Source organism: Pteropus medius, unplaced genomic scaffold (genome assembly GCF_902729225.1).
Source record: "Pteropus medius unplaced genomic scaffold, Ma_sr-lr_union100, whole genome shotgun sequence".
In the NCBI taxonomy this organism is placed as follows: Eukaryota; Metazoa; Chordata; class Mammalia; order Chiroptera; family Pteropodidae; genus Pteropus; species Pteropus medius.
The window spans coordinates 5,009,693-5,024,598 of NW_024342467.1; the positions used below are offsets into that span (position 1 = coordinate 5,009,693).

General features: G+C 34.4%; 1 protein-coding gene across 6 annotated transcripts in view; it reads right to left on the reverse strand.

The window, feature by feature from the left end:
- Positions 1-14,906, reverse strand: part of DGKB (diacylglycerol kinase beta) — a 581,858-nt gene that overhangs the window by 514,110 nt on the left and 52,842 nt on the right. For 5 of the 6 annotated variants that reach the window (XM_039862425.1, XM_039862430.1, XM_039862426.1 and 2 more), the window contains exon 1: positions 12,970-13,039. In XM_039862425.1, the coding sequence (XP_039718359.1) occupies positions 12,970-13,039 (70 nt within the window). Of the gene's footprint in view, positions 1-12,969; positions 13,227-14,906 lie in introns of those variants that run through there. The other variant, XM_039862429.1, reaches the window with a different exon arrangement.

Below are 14,906 nucleotides of genomic sequence, written 5' to 3' on the forward strand. Positions count from 1 at the left end.
CTGGAGCAATATGCAATTACAGGACACATGGAATCTTATCAGTGATCATTTTTAGGAAAATCTGTTACTCTAAAATGAATTATTTGAGGGATTATATTAAGGAACTCTTAAATTAATAGTATTGTTTTCTTCTAAACTCTATGCTTTTTAATCATACTGGCAGCCACTAGTGGAAGAAAAGTTCTGCAAAGTTCCTTCACCAGAAAGAAACTTTGGAAATGGCAGACATTTTCATTAAAAAAGGGGGTCTCATACAGTAGTGCCTCATAAATAGCCTGCAAATCAATTATTGCTGCTTCAGAAACACTTCCCAGAAACACTGAGAGCAACGCCTGATGTCCCTGACATCTAGGAAGAGAAATGAGATGAGATTACTAGGGTTCAGTTTTTTTGAACCCCAAATTGCCCAAGATGTTTTAGATGTTATTTTTTTTCTTTTTAATTCTGGCATCTATGGAGTACGAGAAAGGTAAAAAGGGAAATGTGGCCTTCCAGAAAGGTTTATTTGGAATGATTCTGGCTCATACATTTGGAAAAAGTTCATTTTTTTCCATCAAAATCGCCTACCCTGATATTAGTAATAGACTATTTCATTAGTCACAAAAATCATATTCCAACAATAATCAGAATATATCTTCTGTTACATAAATGTTATGGTATTCCTTTCATTACAGACTACCTCCTTTAATATCTTTTAACCAAAAGCTTTAAGAGCCAATTTCTAGAGAAAGATTTTCATATGGCAGAAAAAAAAATGTCATAACTAATCCGTGATATACATAGGGAAATATAAACCACAACTATTTGGTAGAATTTTGTAAACAACTAGGGACTCTCTTATCCAAGTCAAAGCTGTAACAACCAGCATTTTACTGTTTTCTTTATTTTTCACCTAAGAGCTTTGGTTTTCCATTGACTTCAGTTTGAGGATAGGTTTCAAGGGACGATGGAATGGATTATTGTAATCTAATAAGAAGCTAAACTGAAAAAAAGCTCTATAAGTAATTTATTATTTGGCAGTTGTAGTAGCTCTATCTATCTATTAGAGCAATATCTTCTGTTCCAAAGGTACTAATGACATTGGTCAGGAAGTCAGCATCATCAACATTCATTTAGTTGCAAGTTCTCAATGCATTCTACAAAAGGGGAGACTCTAAGTGGATTAAGGCTATTTGTCCCCTTCTCTCAAATTCTTCCTTTGTGTGTTTATTCTATAATAAAGCACTAAAAAATAAGTTAATGGTGACTGATATTTGCAAGGTGTGAGTGTTATGTGTAGATGTGTAAATGTCTGTGTTTTAAGAGAATTCTTTGACTAAAATGAAAGACTTAAGCCTATTTTTTCATGGATAGATTCTAAAATACTAGCAACTAAGTGAATTCTCCTCAATTCTCTCTAGACAAATATAGAAAATTGGGTTAGTCTCTTTCTATCTTAAAAATATAGGGCACAAATACTATGACCTGAAAACTTGCAGTAGGTAAAAGGGAAAGAAAAAGGGTCAGAAACCAAGACAAGAGACTTCTGGGCACAAATCTAGGCTACTTTTATATGCACTGAAGAGCAATCTGATGGGAAATACGTGTTTACATCAACCTCTGAACTACTGATGATGGTGGTAATGACAATTATAAACATGTTCATTGGGAGACAATTCTCAATGTTTCTTTCATGTTTCTGCAGATTTTGCAAGCAGAAGCACAAAATGCTTTTATTATAGACTATCATTTCAAGGATGTCTTTGTAGCAAAAAACATTGAAAAACAGGAACGACAACCCTCTCTTGAGTAAAAGGCAGGTTTGCTCACTATTTGTTATAAAAGATTTGGGTTCCCTAAATTTGGAGTTTCTCTCCTATAACTAAACTCAATGCTTGTATAGAGATCACCTAGCTCTTTTCATGTTTCCCTATGGGAATTGAAGTAGGGGAGCCAATGATTAGCTGAGGAACACGCTCTTTGCTATGACGATTCATAAAGTCCTCTTTGATCTAGAAGTTTCATGTCTTCTAGCATCATGAATCTGCAGCAGGCTAACTTATTACATTTCAAGTAGGATAAAATCGAAGACCCACCATGGTCATGGCAATGTTCTTCCCTATAAAATACATTTCTGAATATGAGAAAATAATTCTTGTGCCTGAAGAAGCCGTAGGAATGCTTTCAAAGAGGCTGTCAGATTTGAAAATAAACTATGATCTAAGAGGTTAAAGAGGAAATTAAGCCATAAGAGCAGGAGGGTAGTTCTTACACAGACCCATAGAAGCAAATAGTAAAATTCAATAAATAATGAAATTATAAATGTGCATTTAGGAGAAGCAGAAACATTGAACTATATAAAAATATAAGAAACATTAGAAATATAACTCTGAACATTCTGTAGATAGTAACCATAAAAGCAATAATTAACTTATGTATGGTGGTTAGTAGTTTACAAAGCATTTCCACACATATTATTTTATTTGAGTCTTAAAACAATCTTGCGAGAGAGGCCTTATTATTTACTTAATTACACAGTTGAGAAAATTAAAGTTTAGAAGGTTATGTAACTTGCTAAAGGCCAAAACTAATACACTAAGAAGATAAAAAGTAGAGATAGACTTAAGACAATTGAATAAAACAAAAACAAAAATCAAGATCTGGCCATAAGTTTCAAAATCTTTCAGCACATGATATTCCCCTTATAAGATTTCCCATTTATCCCCTATAAACATGTCTTTCTCTCCTCTATGAAAGAACAAAATCCCTCCATTTCTCATATTCACTTTAGCTGTACTACTTCCTATTTATTTTTATGGCTAAGATTCTATAAAGATTAGCTTAAATACATTCTCTCTGCTTCTCTTCTTTTCTATTCAATTAATATCTTTAATGTTTCCTAATGACTGTATGTTGATAGACAAATTTTTTACTAATGGCATTCGTAAATCCATTTTTATGACTATTGCTGAATTCTTCAGCCTTGTCCTCAGTGTTTATACACATGTCCACATGCATACATACAGGCTCATAGACAAACATGCACATACACCAACACACACTTCCAATTCTTCCCTAATGTGTCACATTCTTTCACACCTCAGCACATGCTCTGATAACTGTTGGGAATTTCCCTGCTTCTCTTATCTCTTATTTTCAATTAAAATTAAAATCCATTCCCTTTTCAATTCCTATTCACATGAAGAGTTAAAAGCTCTCTAAGAGTTTTGCATAGGTTCCTGTTCAAAACTGTAGCATAGAAGGCTGTTGAACTCACCTCCTCCCATGGACACACTAAATTTACAGCTTTATATAAAAAAATTCCCTCTGAAATAAGTTTTTAAACTGGCTGATCATATCAGGAGAATGAGAAAAAAACCCATGTCAAAACAGGTAGGAGAGGCTGAGTCAAGATCTTACCGTAAACCCCAGTGCCACCTTGGTGACACAAGAGCAGGAGAGAACACACAACTCCCAGCTTCTCTTCGGTGAGTGAAAGGTTTAGACCCCACATCTGGTGCCACAACTTTTAATACTTCTACCTGAAGGATAGGCCTCCAAAACATTTAGTTTTGAAAGCCAGTAGGGCTTGTGTTCAGGAAACCAACAGGCTACAGAGAACCGAGAAAAGGTTCTTTAACTGGCTTCTTGGGCCTCATCAGCATTAATCCCCCAGGCCCACAGCAAAGAGGCAGCAGCAGATTCAAGTATACAACCTTTCTGTGAAAAAAATGGCCTATTTGCTTATTTTAAAAGCTGTGGCCTAAGGAACAGGCTTCTAATTTAATACACGTCTAGAGACTAATAACAATATCCAGAAATGAGAGGCTGGCAGAAGCTATCTTTGTACTCTTCCTCTGCCTCATTCCACATAGCCCGACTCTACCAGAAAGGTGCTTGTGCACAAGTCTGGCGCCCTGGTTTTTAGGGTTGCACTCTGGTTTTTAGAGTTGCACCCAAAAGATGCACTCCTTGATCACCTGGCTCTAGTGGCCAGCAGGGTTTATGTTCATGGATCCCACAGGCTTGTAATAAAAGAAAATCAGTTCTTAACCACCTAAACCCCAGAGCACATTGCAGAGGCTGCAGACTGAAAGGCTCAGTCTCTCAGAGAAAGATGCCTACTTGCAGATTGTGTACCAACAGTTACATGAAAAGATGCTCACCATCACTATTCATCACAGAAATGCTTATCAAAACCATGAGATATCACTTCATATCTGTTAGAATGTCTATCGAAAAGACAAGAGGTAACAAGTCTTGGTGAAGATGTAGAAAAAAGGGAACCCTTGTGCACTGTTGGTAGGAATATATATTGTTGCAGCCACTATGGAAAACAGAATGAAATTTCTTCAAAAGATTAAAAAATAGAACTACCATATGATCTAGCAATCTCACTTCTGAGAATATATCCAAAGGAAACAAAATCACTATCTCAAAATTATATCTGCACCTGCTTGTTCACTGCAGTATTATTCACAATAGCCAAGAAATAGAAACAACTTGAGTGTCCACAGACAAATGAATGAATACAAAAGATTACATTTGGTCATAAGAACCAAGGACATCCTGCCATTCGTGACAGCCTGGATAGAACTTGAGGACATTATGCTAAGTAAGTAAATAAATCAGAAAAGAGAAACAAATATTGTATGATCTCACTTATATGTAGAATAAAAAATAAAATAAAACTTTACAGACAGAGAACAGATTTGTGGTGGCCCAAGCTCAAGGCAAAGGTGGAGGAGTACTGTGAAATGGGTGAAGGTGGTCAAAAGGTACAAACTTCCAATTATAAACAAATCCTGGGAATGTAATATACAGCATAGGGAATATAGTTCACGATACTATATTGTATATTTGCAAGTTGCTAAAAGTACATCTTAAAAGTTCTCACCACAAGAGAAAAAGTTTGTAACTGTGGTAATAAGTGTTAACTAAATTTAGTGTGCTAATCATTTCATAATATACATCAAATAATTATGTCGTACACCTAAAACTAATACAATGTTATATGGCAATTATACCTCAATTTAAAAAGTCTTGCATATATAACATTCAGAGAGATACTTCATTGCTTTATCATCCATCATTTGCCACCATATTTGCTTCTTGAATAGATGAAGCTCTTTGATTAAAAGCACCACAATATCCATTTCTGTATTATCCAGAGCCAATCATAATATCTAAAAGTAAAAATACTAAATATTGTTGGCAAAATAATGACCAATGAGTAAAATTAAGTTCCTCTAGTCTGTATACTCATATTTGTGTGTGCGTGTGTGTGTGTGTGGGGGGGGTACTTTCTGCTATGATGGAGGTGAGTGAAAAACTAAGGAAATGTACAGTGAATAACAACCATTAATCTATAACTGAGTTAAGGATATAATTTAAAATATGTACAAATACAGTGATAACTTTTGTTATAATTTATCATGCTAATAGTAGTAATAAAAACAAGAGTTATTATTTCTAGATAGAGAGTATTATCCTCATTTTATAGATGAAGAAATAGAAGCTTAGAGATTGTGGTAACTTGCCTAATGGTCTAAAGTAAATGGCAGGTTATATTTTACTTGTGTGATACTGGCCACATTAACAGTTTTCACCAAATATTTCAGTTCTCCCCTGACACTGAGCAGACAAAAAGAATGCATTTCTCTCCTCCCCTGAAGTTAGATGTGGTCATGTGGATTACTTAGGCCAAAGAAACGTAAGCATACCATTACCAGGGAGAAGTCTTACGAGCCCACACCCAATTCACAAGCTCTCCATTTCTCACTGCCACAGCATCTGACAATTTTTAAAGTTGATGACCACTCCATCTGATTGGGACTTGATCAAGGACAGTGTGAAATTAAATCATTTACTGACTAAGATTTGGAAACGTACTACAAAAAACAAATAAATGTCTGCTTTCTTAAGCCACTGGGATTTTGTGAATTTTTCAGTCATAATCCATTGGCTCACCTTGACCAATACTTCACAGAAGTCCTAACCATAAATCGATAAAATTATTTTTGGCAAGTTTGAAAAGTTGAAAAAGATAGATGTTTAAAAATTATTGAAAATTATGTCTTCTTATGATACTAAAATAATGCAAATTTAGACATTTATAATTATTACTCTCTTTACTATTGCAAGATTTAGATATTAAAAAATTTAAGACATATGGACCCAGAGAAGCCACTAACAGAAAATTCATTGTGAAGCAGTGCAACAAATAGGAACCAGAGCCAGAGATGAGGCAAAAGAGATTATGCAGCCAACATACATTCCAGAAATAAAATCTGGGTCAGAGCCAGGAACTGCTGAGTTAATCAATGTGAATCAGAAGAAACAGGGTCGGAAATGAGAAACATGTAATATCTAAAATAGAGTCGCAGATTCCAATTTCAGACCAGGTGTCAGAGCAAAGTCAAGACATTTCACATAAGTAATATAAGCGAGTAGGCCTAAATCAAAGAAAAAAGCCCTCATTTGATATTAAACTACCTCAGTTACCACCATCATAATCCTCATCATAACAATAATATATTGAGTCCTAAGTACTTTACATGCATCTTCACATTTAATCATCATTACAGCCTAGGACATAGGTAAGGAAACTAAGGTGTACATCACAGCACCAGAACGCAAACCCAATTTTATCTAATCAAATAATGTGTTCATAGCCATATACCTAATGACCTTGTGCCATTTCTTTTTTTGTCTTGTACAAAGAGAGTAATTATCAGTAAGTGGCTTGGCCTCCCAAAATAGAGCCAATGTATCACAGGGCAAGGGCCAAAAGTGAAAGCTAATCCCAGCAAGACAAATCAGAAAGAGGGCTAGCATGTGATCTACATTTGCTTAACAACAAATTGAATATATGCACATAGCAGGAAGTCAAGTCTCTCTCTTCATTCTCCTTATTCCATCTTGTATGGATCAGGCACAAAACATTTCTCAAAGACAAAATTAGACCTTCAAGCTAGAGCTGGGTTCCCCAAGCCCTGGGCTGTGAACTGGTACCAGCCTGTGGCCCGTTAGGAACCAGGCCACACAGCAGGAGGTAAGCAACGGGCGAGCAAGCAAAGTTTCATCTGTATTTGCAGCCACTCCCTAGCGCTAGCATCACCGCCTCAGCTCCACCTCAGATTATCATTAGATTCTCATAGGAGCACTGGTCCCTGGTGCCAAAAAGGTTGGGGACTGCTGTGCTAGAGAGCAAAATTTCTTGAGAGAGTAAGCTACTTAAAATGGAGGAGAACTTTACTACATTTTTATTACAATTGCTTCATGGTTTCCTTCTCATCTCTCTTCTTTCCCCTCCCATGTTTATCATAAAGGAAGAGTGAGGAAGATTCCAAAGAGGAAGGAATGAGTGTGGGTAGACTACAGGAATATGCCTCTGCTTTAGCCAGAGCATCACCAGTGTTGACATAATCAAGTCCAATCTACAAGGATAAGAAACTAGAAAGATATTTTGGGACCAAAACCGTAGTTAGCAATTTCGCCTCTTTGCTTTTGCTGTATGCAAAAACTCCGTGAGAAATGGCTGTGGCTGATGGAGATATGAGGACCTGAATCCTGGATTCCAGATTTCCCAACCTTGGAAGCATGATTAATAATAACCCATCATCATATTGATCTTCATTAAGAAACATAAATGAATTATTATCTTTTGATCTTCCTTATCACTTATTGTGTCACAGCAATGGGCCAGTTAATCTACCTATAAGAGGTCATTTGCCTCCCTCCACTGCTTATTGTGAATACTAAATAAATTAATAATTGTATATCTTTTAGAGTAGAGAACTAAAAATCTATGATTTATTATAATTATGTTTATTATCTTGTTAAATCCAACAACAACACTTTGAGGTAGGACTCTATTCTTCCCAGTGAGAAAGCGGAGATGCAGGTAGTTTATGTCACATTTTCAAGGTCACACTACTAACAAGAACATGGGGCTGCGCTACAACACTGTCAAATACTAGTTTGCTCACAAAGCCTGTGCTTTTTCCACTAAGTCATGCTGCATGCTTCTCTCAATAGAAGAAATTGTACAGTAGGTCCAAAATTAGGCACATCGGTCCTTACTGAAAAGAACAAGTTCATCATAATTTTGCAACTCTCTACAATGCCAGCTGCTATAAAAATATGAAATTCATGAAAGTTTGGAAGTGTTCCCACCATAATAACACAGTATTTTTTCAAAAATAATTTACATGCTATGTAACACACTTTATATATAGCAAATAAAAAGCTAATCCTAAGTGACAACATGTGGGCAGATAATGAATCACTTGGAAATACTGTGTAGATTCTACATAGAAAATAGTGTTATCCATGAAAAGACTTGGAGTTTCTTAACCCTTCTCAGTGCCATGAAACCACAGCAGGAAGCACTGACAAACTAATAATGTGATAAGCTCTATTCTCTGCACGGCAGGAATGAGAGCTATCTTATAACTACAATTTGGATGACTTCATATAAAGTGTGGAAAAGAAAATTATACTCCTCTCCCACATATCAATGGAAACCTTTCCCATGGAGTGACTCAGCCTGAAACCCTAAACAGGAGCATGGTCTCAGCATGCTGTAGGCAGCCACAGCAGGCTTCACATTAGCTGCCTTCACCATTTGTGGGGACAACACAGAACGGAGGCTGCCAATTGCACAGAAGCTTTTACCTTGTGGGAAGAATCTAGTTTTATAACAGAAAATAAGACACCAACTCAATGCTTCAAAATGTGGCATTTTTCTACTTGATCAACAATATGTTCAAACAGCCAACATAACACTTGCCCCCTCTCTATTAAAATAATTATTATAAACAGTTATATCATTTACAACTTGCCAGGCAATGTTCTCACTACTTGACATATACTAACTCATTCAATTTAATACTTACCACACGACATATTTACCATTTTCCTCATTTTACAAGTGTAAAAAATGAGACACAGAGATATCAAGTAACTTTCCCCAAAATATAAAATATAGTAGGGTTTGGATTTGAATATGAGCTGTCTGATGTGCTAGCTGCCTAACCAGGAATGCTGTGCCAATATCACTCTACAACAATTAACCATGAGAAAAGCCTAGAAGTGGAGAAAACATTTATAGCGGAAGGGTATAATGAACTATATCAACTGCATACTAGTGCACATATTAAAACCCCATATCCAACGTGAAGGGTCTTTGGGTGGTAATTAGGATTAGATGAGGATGGAGACCTGATGAACTGGATTAGTGCCCTTTTAAGAGTCCTTAGAGAGTCTGTTGCTCCTCTTTTGCTCTTTCCACCACGTGAGGATACAAGGAGAAGTTGATAATTTGCAACCCAGATGAAGGATCTTATCAAACATGATGGCACCCTGAACTTAGACTTCCAGACTCCAGAACTAAGAGAGAAATAAGCTTTTGTTGTTTATAAGTCACCCAGTCCATGGTACTTTGTTATGGCAGCCTGAATGAAATAAGACACAGGTATATTGTGGCAATTATGGAGAGAATCCCAAATCAGATAACTTTGGGAAATGATAGTCCCTAGGTTCAACATTGAATGATTTGTTTTTGCTGGAGTAGGGGTTTCCATAAATTCATTCAACTTGAAGAGTTTCACAGCCCGTCTCCAAAAAGCAGATAAAACACTTATTTGATATGTACCGTGTATATTAGCATGTCACGAGTTTAAACTTAAATCAATAACTTGTTCTTTTATTTAGTCATTTGACACATATGAATAATTTCTTATTGAAAGATACAAAACAATTAAAATCCAGAAAGAGTATCCAATATACCACTTTTATAATAAGAATATGGAGGAATGTCACTTTGCCCACATTGCATCATGACATGAAAAGTCTGATCCTTAATTGCTGCTGATAAACTGATCACATGTACTAAATAGCATGGAACATATACTACTTTTTTATAATATGCAGGATGATAAGTGTCTTTTCAATTATAATTTGACCATGGCAATTTATGATATGAGGATACATTCTAATCATGACAGCCTTAGATTCCTAATTATATAGGACATTTCTTTGAGTATTAAGTTAAGCACTTTTCATGTTGTCTTGGTTATTTTAAAAGCATCAAATCTAATGACCACGAATTCATCACTATTTTTTTCATTTGCAGTTAGTTAATATATCTTCTCATAAAATCCATTTTAATAAAGTTCTTAAACTCACCATGCTACTTCTTACTACCAATTAACCTTTGTCTCAATATTACAACTTTTATATTATAACAATTTTTATTACTACTTTTCTTAGGCATTCATACAAATTAATTACTAAATTAAAGCATTTTTATGATATAATTAAATGCACCCCCATATTCTTAGATAATAAAATAAAAGTAGTAGTCTATAATATATTTAAAACTTTAGTATTGAAGTCTAATAACCAATTCAAATGAGATTTGAGTATCTGAGCAAGTCATTATAAATGATATTTTAGCTATCATAGCAATAATTTACCTATTTTATATTAAAGTTTCCTATAAGACATTTTTTCCCTAAGTACTCAAATACTGGAAAATAGCTTTTAATATTTAAGCCAAGTTCAATAAACCTAAACCAAACTCAATGTTTTCTGTACTAAAGGATTATGTCACCAAAATCTCCCATCCTTGAAATTCAATCTTTAGGCTAAATTTTAGACCTCTCTCTAATATATATCTAGTTGTAAATTCTCATATTTTATTATTTCCCACGCTCTCCTCTGTTAGTTTTAATCTAAATTTCCACTTTTCTGGTTACTTTTAAACATCCGCATTATTTAGTCTATTTCAATAGCCTACTGGCCTGACTGACTCTAGTCTCTTCCCATTAGCACATTCTATTTTCATAGTTTCAATCGAAGTTCTTGAAGCATAACATTATTTATATCACTCTACTCTTAAAACCCTACAATTACTCCTCACTGCCTAACTCAGGTTTAGCATTGTATATTTTGATTCCATCTTGTTTTTACAGCCTTAACTCCACTTACTCCCTTAATCTGTGGTGTGAATAAATGTGAATCATCTCTCTTCTTTAAACATATGCTGAATTTTCATTTTTATCCATATCATTTTTCTCTCCATTTACCTTAAACCTGTATTTCAAGATTCATCTCAAACCTTATTTCTTTCATAAAGACTTCCCTTTTCCCCTCTTGAACTGAATACTAAAGACCTACAGAACACCAAACTTTGCTTGTGGCCCTTACAATATTCTGATCAGAAATAGTCATCTATTTACTAGTTTTTAGCCTTCATTAAACTGTAAATTCCTTGATGGGAGGAGGAGTCCATACCTGTTCATATTTGCATTTCCATCAGCACCAAACAGAATACTCTCCCTAAAGAAGATACTGAAAAATATTTACTTAATTTGGGAGAGAAAAAAACAAAAAGCATATAGAAATTGGAAAACATAGGTTAATCATTTAAATCAGTTTACAAAATATTGAATATAAGAATATAGACAAGAATTCAGCCATTCTGGGCTAAATTTTCTTTATGTGATAAATGAATAAATTGTGCTTTCAGTGGTTCAAAACAGTTTTTCAGTATGAGGACCACATTTTGATGTCAAAAATTTCTGATCCCTCCTCCATATTATAGTTATGTTTTTATTATTATTCACTAACACAATGCATATGTTTATATGAATTGGTGACTTTCCTGGAAATACCCAGCAGCACTCTTACACCTTCACCCAGAGTACTGGAGCCCTCAAGTTAGGAAGATTCTAGAAAATCTGTAAAGTTGGCCTTTTCAAATAATATGTATTGTGTTTATTAATGTTCCTGACATAACATGTACTTGTGTGTTATTATTTATTGTTATCATCACATCTATTTATTATTCCAAATCCCTCTTCCAAGTTTAACTCTTTTCTCTGCCTCTCCTTCATACTATTCAATTTATTTCTGACACTTATCCTCCTACATGCCATACATCTCTCTGCTTAAGCATCACCAGTTGCTTCAGTTTTTGTCTTTTTCACTATTATGTGCAATTGATTTTTTCTCTCTTTTCACTTCTAGCATTTTATTTTCCCAATACAATGTTATTCCCTTGACTCTCAACCCTTCTTATTACATTCTTTATACAAGTTATTTTTTCTGTATTCATCGTCTTCCAATCCTTTTAATGTCTCTTATTTATTAGTTACTTCTTTTTTTACCTTGACCTAACTACTATTTGTATGCAGAGCTGAAACTCATTTTGTGAAACAGACATGTTCCTGAAAATTTATGGTAAAAACAAACGTCTTGTAATCAAAATCTTACTGTGGAGATATATATATATATATATATTTATATATATATTTATATATTTATATATTTATATATATATATAAATTAATATTTAAAAATACCTTACTATAAAGCAAATTACCACAGCCTATCTTTTGTATAAATGCATGCACTAAACAAGTTGGCCTAAGGTCCTGACAATTTTTTTTTTTTTAAACCTCTATTGCCAACTCCACAATATATCTATGACTCCCTACTCCCAGTTTTTTCTGAAACGTTAAGCTGACAAACAGGAGGAAAAAAATCCTTACATTTCTCCTTCCTCCTGATCTCTCTGAGTCTGGTCCTACTAACTCAAGTATATCACCATTTTTTTTCTCCTCCTTTTACTTCCTTATTACCGTTTTTATGCTCCTGTCATCCTTCTCCTTGGTTACAGCCTCACTAGTCTACATTCTCCCAGGCTGCCTTATCTTGTGTTTTACTTCTTTTACATCTGGAGTGTTTTCAAGTTTAGTTTTGCATCTAACATGCTGTTTCTTTTCTCCTAGATTTGATGTTTGATTTAAGTTTATCATTTCCTTTTTCTCATGGTAAAAAGGTAGTCTCCAACCAACCTATTTTGCAAACACAAAAGATACACCTATATCTATCCTGATGCTGAACAGAATCTGTAATCTGTTTGTGTCAACCAACAATACCTTATTTAGCACAAATGTCAAATAAAATCAATATACTTACACTCAGCATATTTCTGAAGTTGAGAAAATTCTGAGGGGCTGAGGTGGGCCCACTTTTCCTGGTTTGTCATTGTGGTGATGAGGGCTCTTACATACCAGGTGAGAAATTCTTTATTCAGGTGTTTGGCAGAATTCTATGCTTCAAAGTTTCCACCAGACATCTTTCATGATAAAATATATCGAGCTTTAGAATATGCAATCTGTCAACATGAAACCACTGTGGATGTGAGATTGTAGTTTCAATAATGTATCAAAGCACTGTAAAAATAGAAACAAAGATCGAAAGATTAGTATTCTTGCAGAAAGAAGAGAGTCAACAAAATATAGAATGTTAAGGATTTTTAATTCCTAAATCATGTAAAGTTTTTCTATTTTACATAATGCTCAAACTTTAATTGCTCATTCACCCTTTAATGGCATGTTTGCATACATTTCCTAATGTCAAATCATAGAACTAAATAAGATCAAGAATACAAAATGTAATAAGAATTTTATAGAGCCTAGTTTTATACAAGTAGATTTTTTGTTTAATTTCATAAACTTCCTATTCCAAGAGCAGACATGGTAGTAATTTTTATTAATCACAACTCATCAATTTTTAATATCTAAACAAACATAATATAAAAAATTTAGACCCAAATTATTAAATGAGGTTACATAAGCTCTATAGTTCCTTACACATACAATCTGCTTAGTGTACCAAATTTCCAGCAATGACTTGAAATGAGCTTCGGTACCAACACAAATATTCACAACCAAGCAAATCAATTTTGCAGATCATATAAATTTTTTTCTCTAGTAATAAAATAATTTTAATTTTACGATTTTTTTAAAATCTCAATAAAAGTTACTAAATAAAAGCAATTCCAAATGTCTAACAGATTTGCATGATAGTAGATACTACTATCTACTATTGTGAATCATGCTTAAAAATAAATTCCTGGGTTGTCAGGTATCTACTTTCAGTGCTACATCTATAAAGACAAAGTAAAATTCCATATGACTTCAACTTTTTATCAGAAATAATATTCAGTTGCTCAGTAATCAACCAGAATGGCAGTGTGATCATTGTAGAAAATGAGGCATTTAGAAACAATTAGAGAGTTTATACAATTGTATGTTTGGAAGAAAGCTTATACAGATGCTATTACCTATAGCCATGGTACCTTTATTGGGCCTAACAGTTCTTCAGAATTTCTTTACCGTTCTCCATTATCAGTCCCAGGACCTCACTGGCATAACCTGTCATCTTTGCCTTAAAAAACTGTTCTTGTTGGTCTCATCTGTTCATTGTTTTTGCACTCACTTTTACAAAATGATCCTTTTCTACTTTAGGTAAAAATGAAGATGCTGATGTGTTAGCAGAGGCCAAATTACTAGATCTCATTTTCCTCCCAGGGAATGCTCTTACATTACAACCAAGACTTTGTGGAAGCAATGCAAACTAAAAGGAATGGGAATGTGTGATGGACATTTCCTTGTGTTGTTTACCTTGTTTCTTCCTGTTGATATCATCCTTTACAAACTAAAAGGAATGGGAATGTGTGATGGACATTTCCTTGTGTTGTTTACCTTGTTTCTTCCTGTTGATATCATCCTTTATATTGATTTCATCCTAATTATTTGCTTTTCTCCAGTTACATGCAATTTTAGTGGGACTATAAAACAAGGTGTCCTGTCTTTCCTAACCAAAGGGAGACAGATGATTCAGTCACATTTGACACATTAGACTCTGTCTTTTGGGGCTTTAAATGTTGACTGAAGTGATTCAAGGACAGGGTGAAACAGTTGTATCTAAATAATTACAGCAATAATTGGATACCTGTCCCAATCTGAGACTGACTCTCCACTTATCTCACTTCTGGAAGCAAGAAATATTCTTTTAATGAATGATTAAATGGGCCAGAAACAGATTTTATTTTCTCCAACTCAAAAATC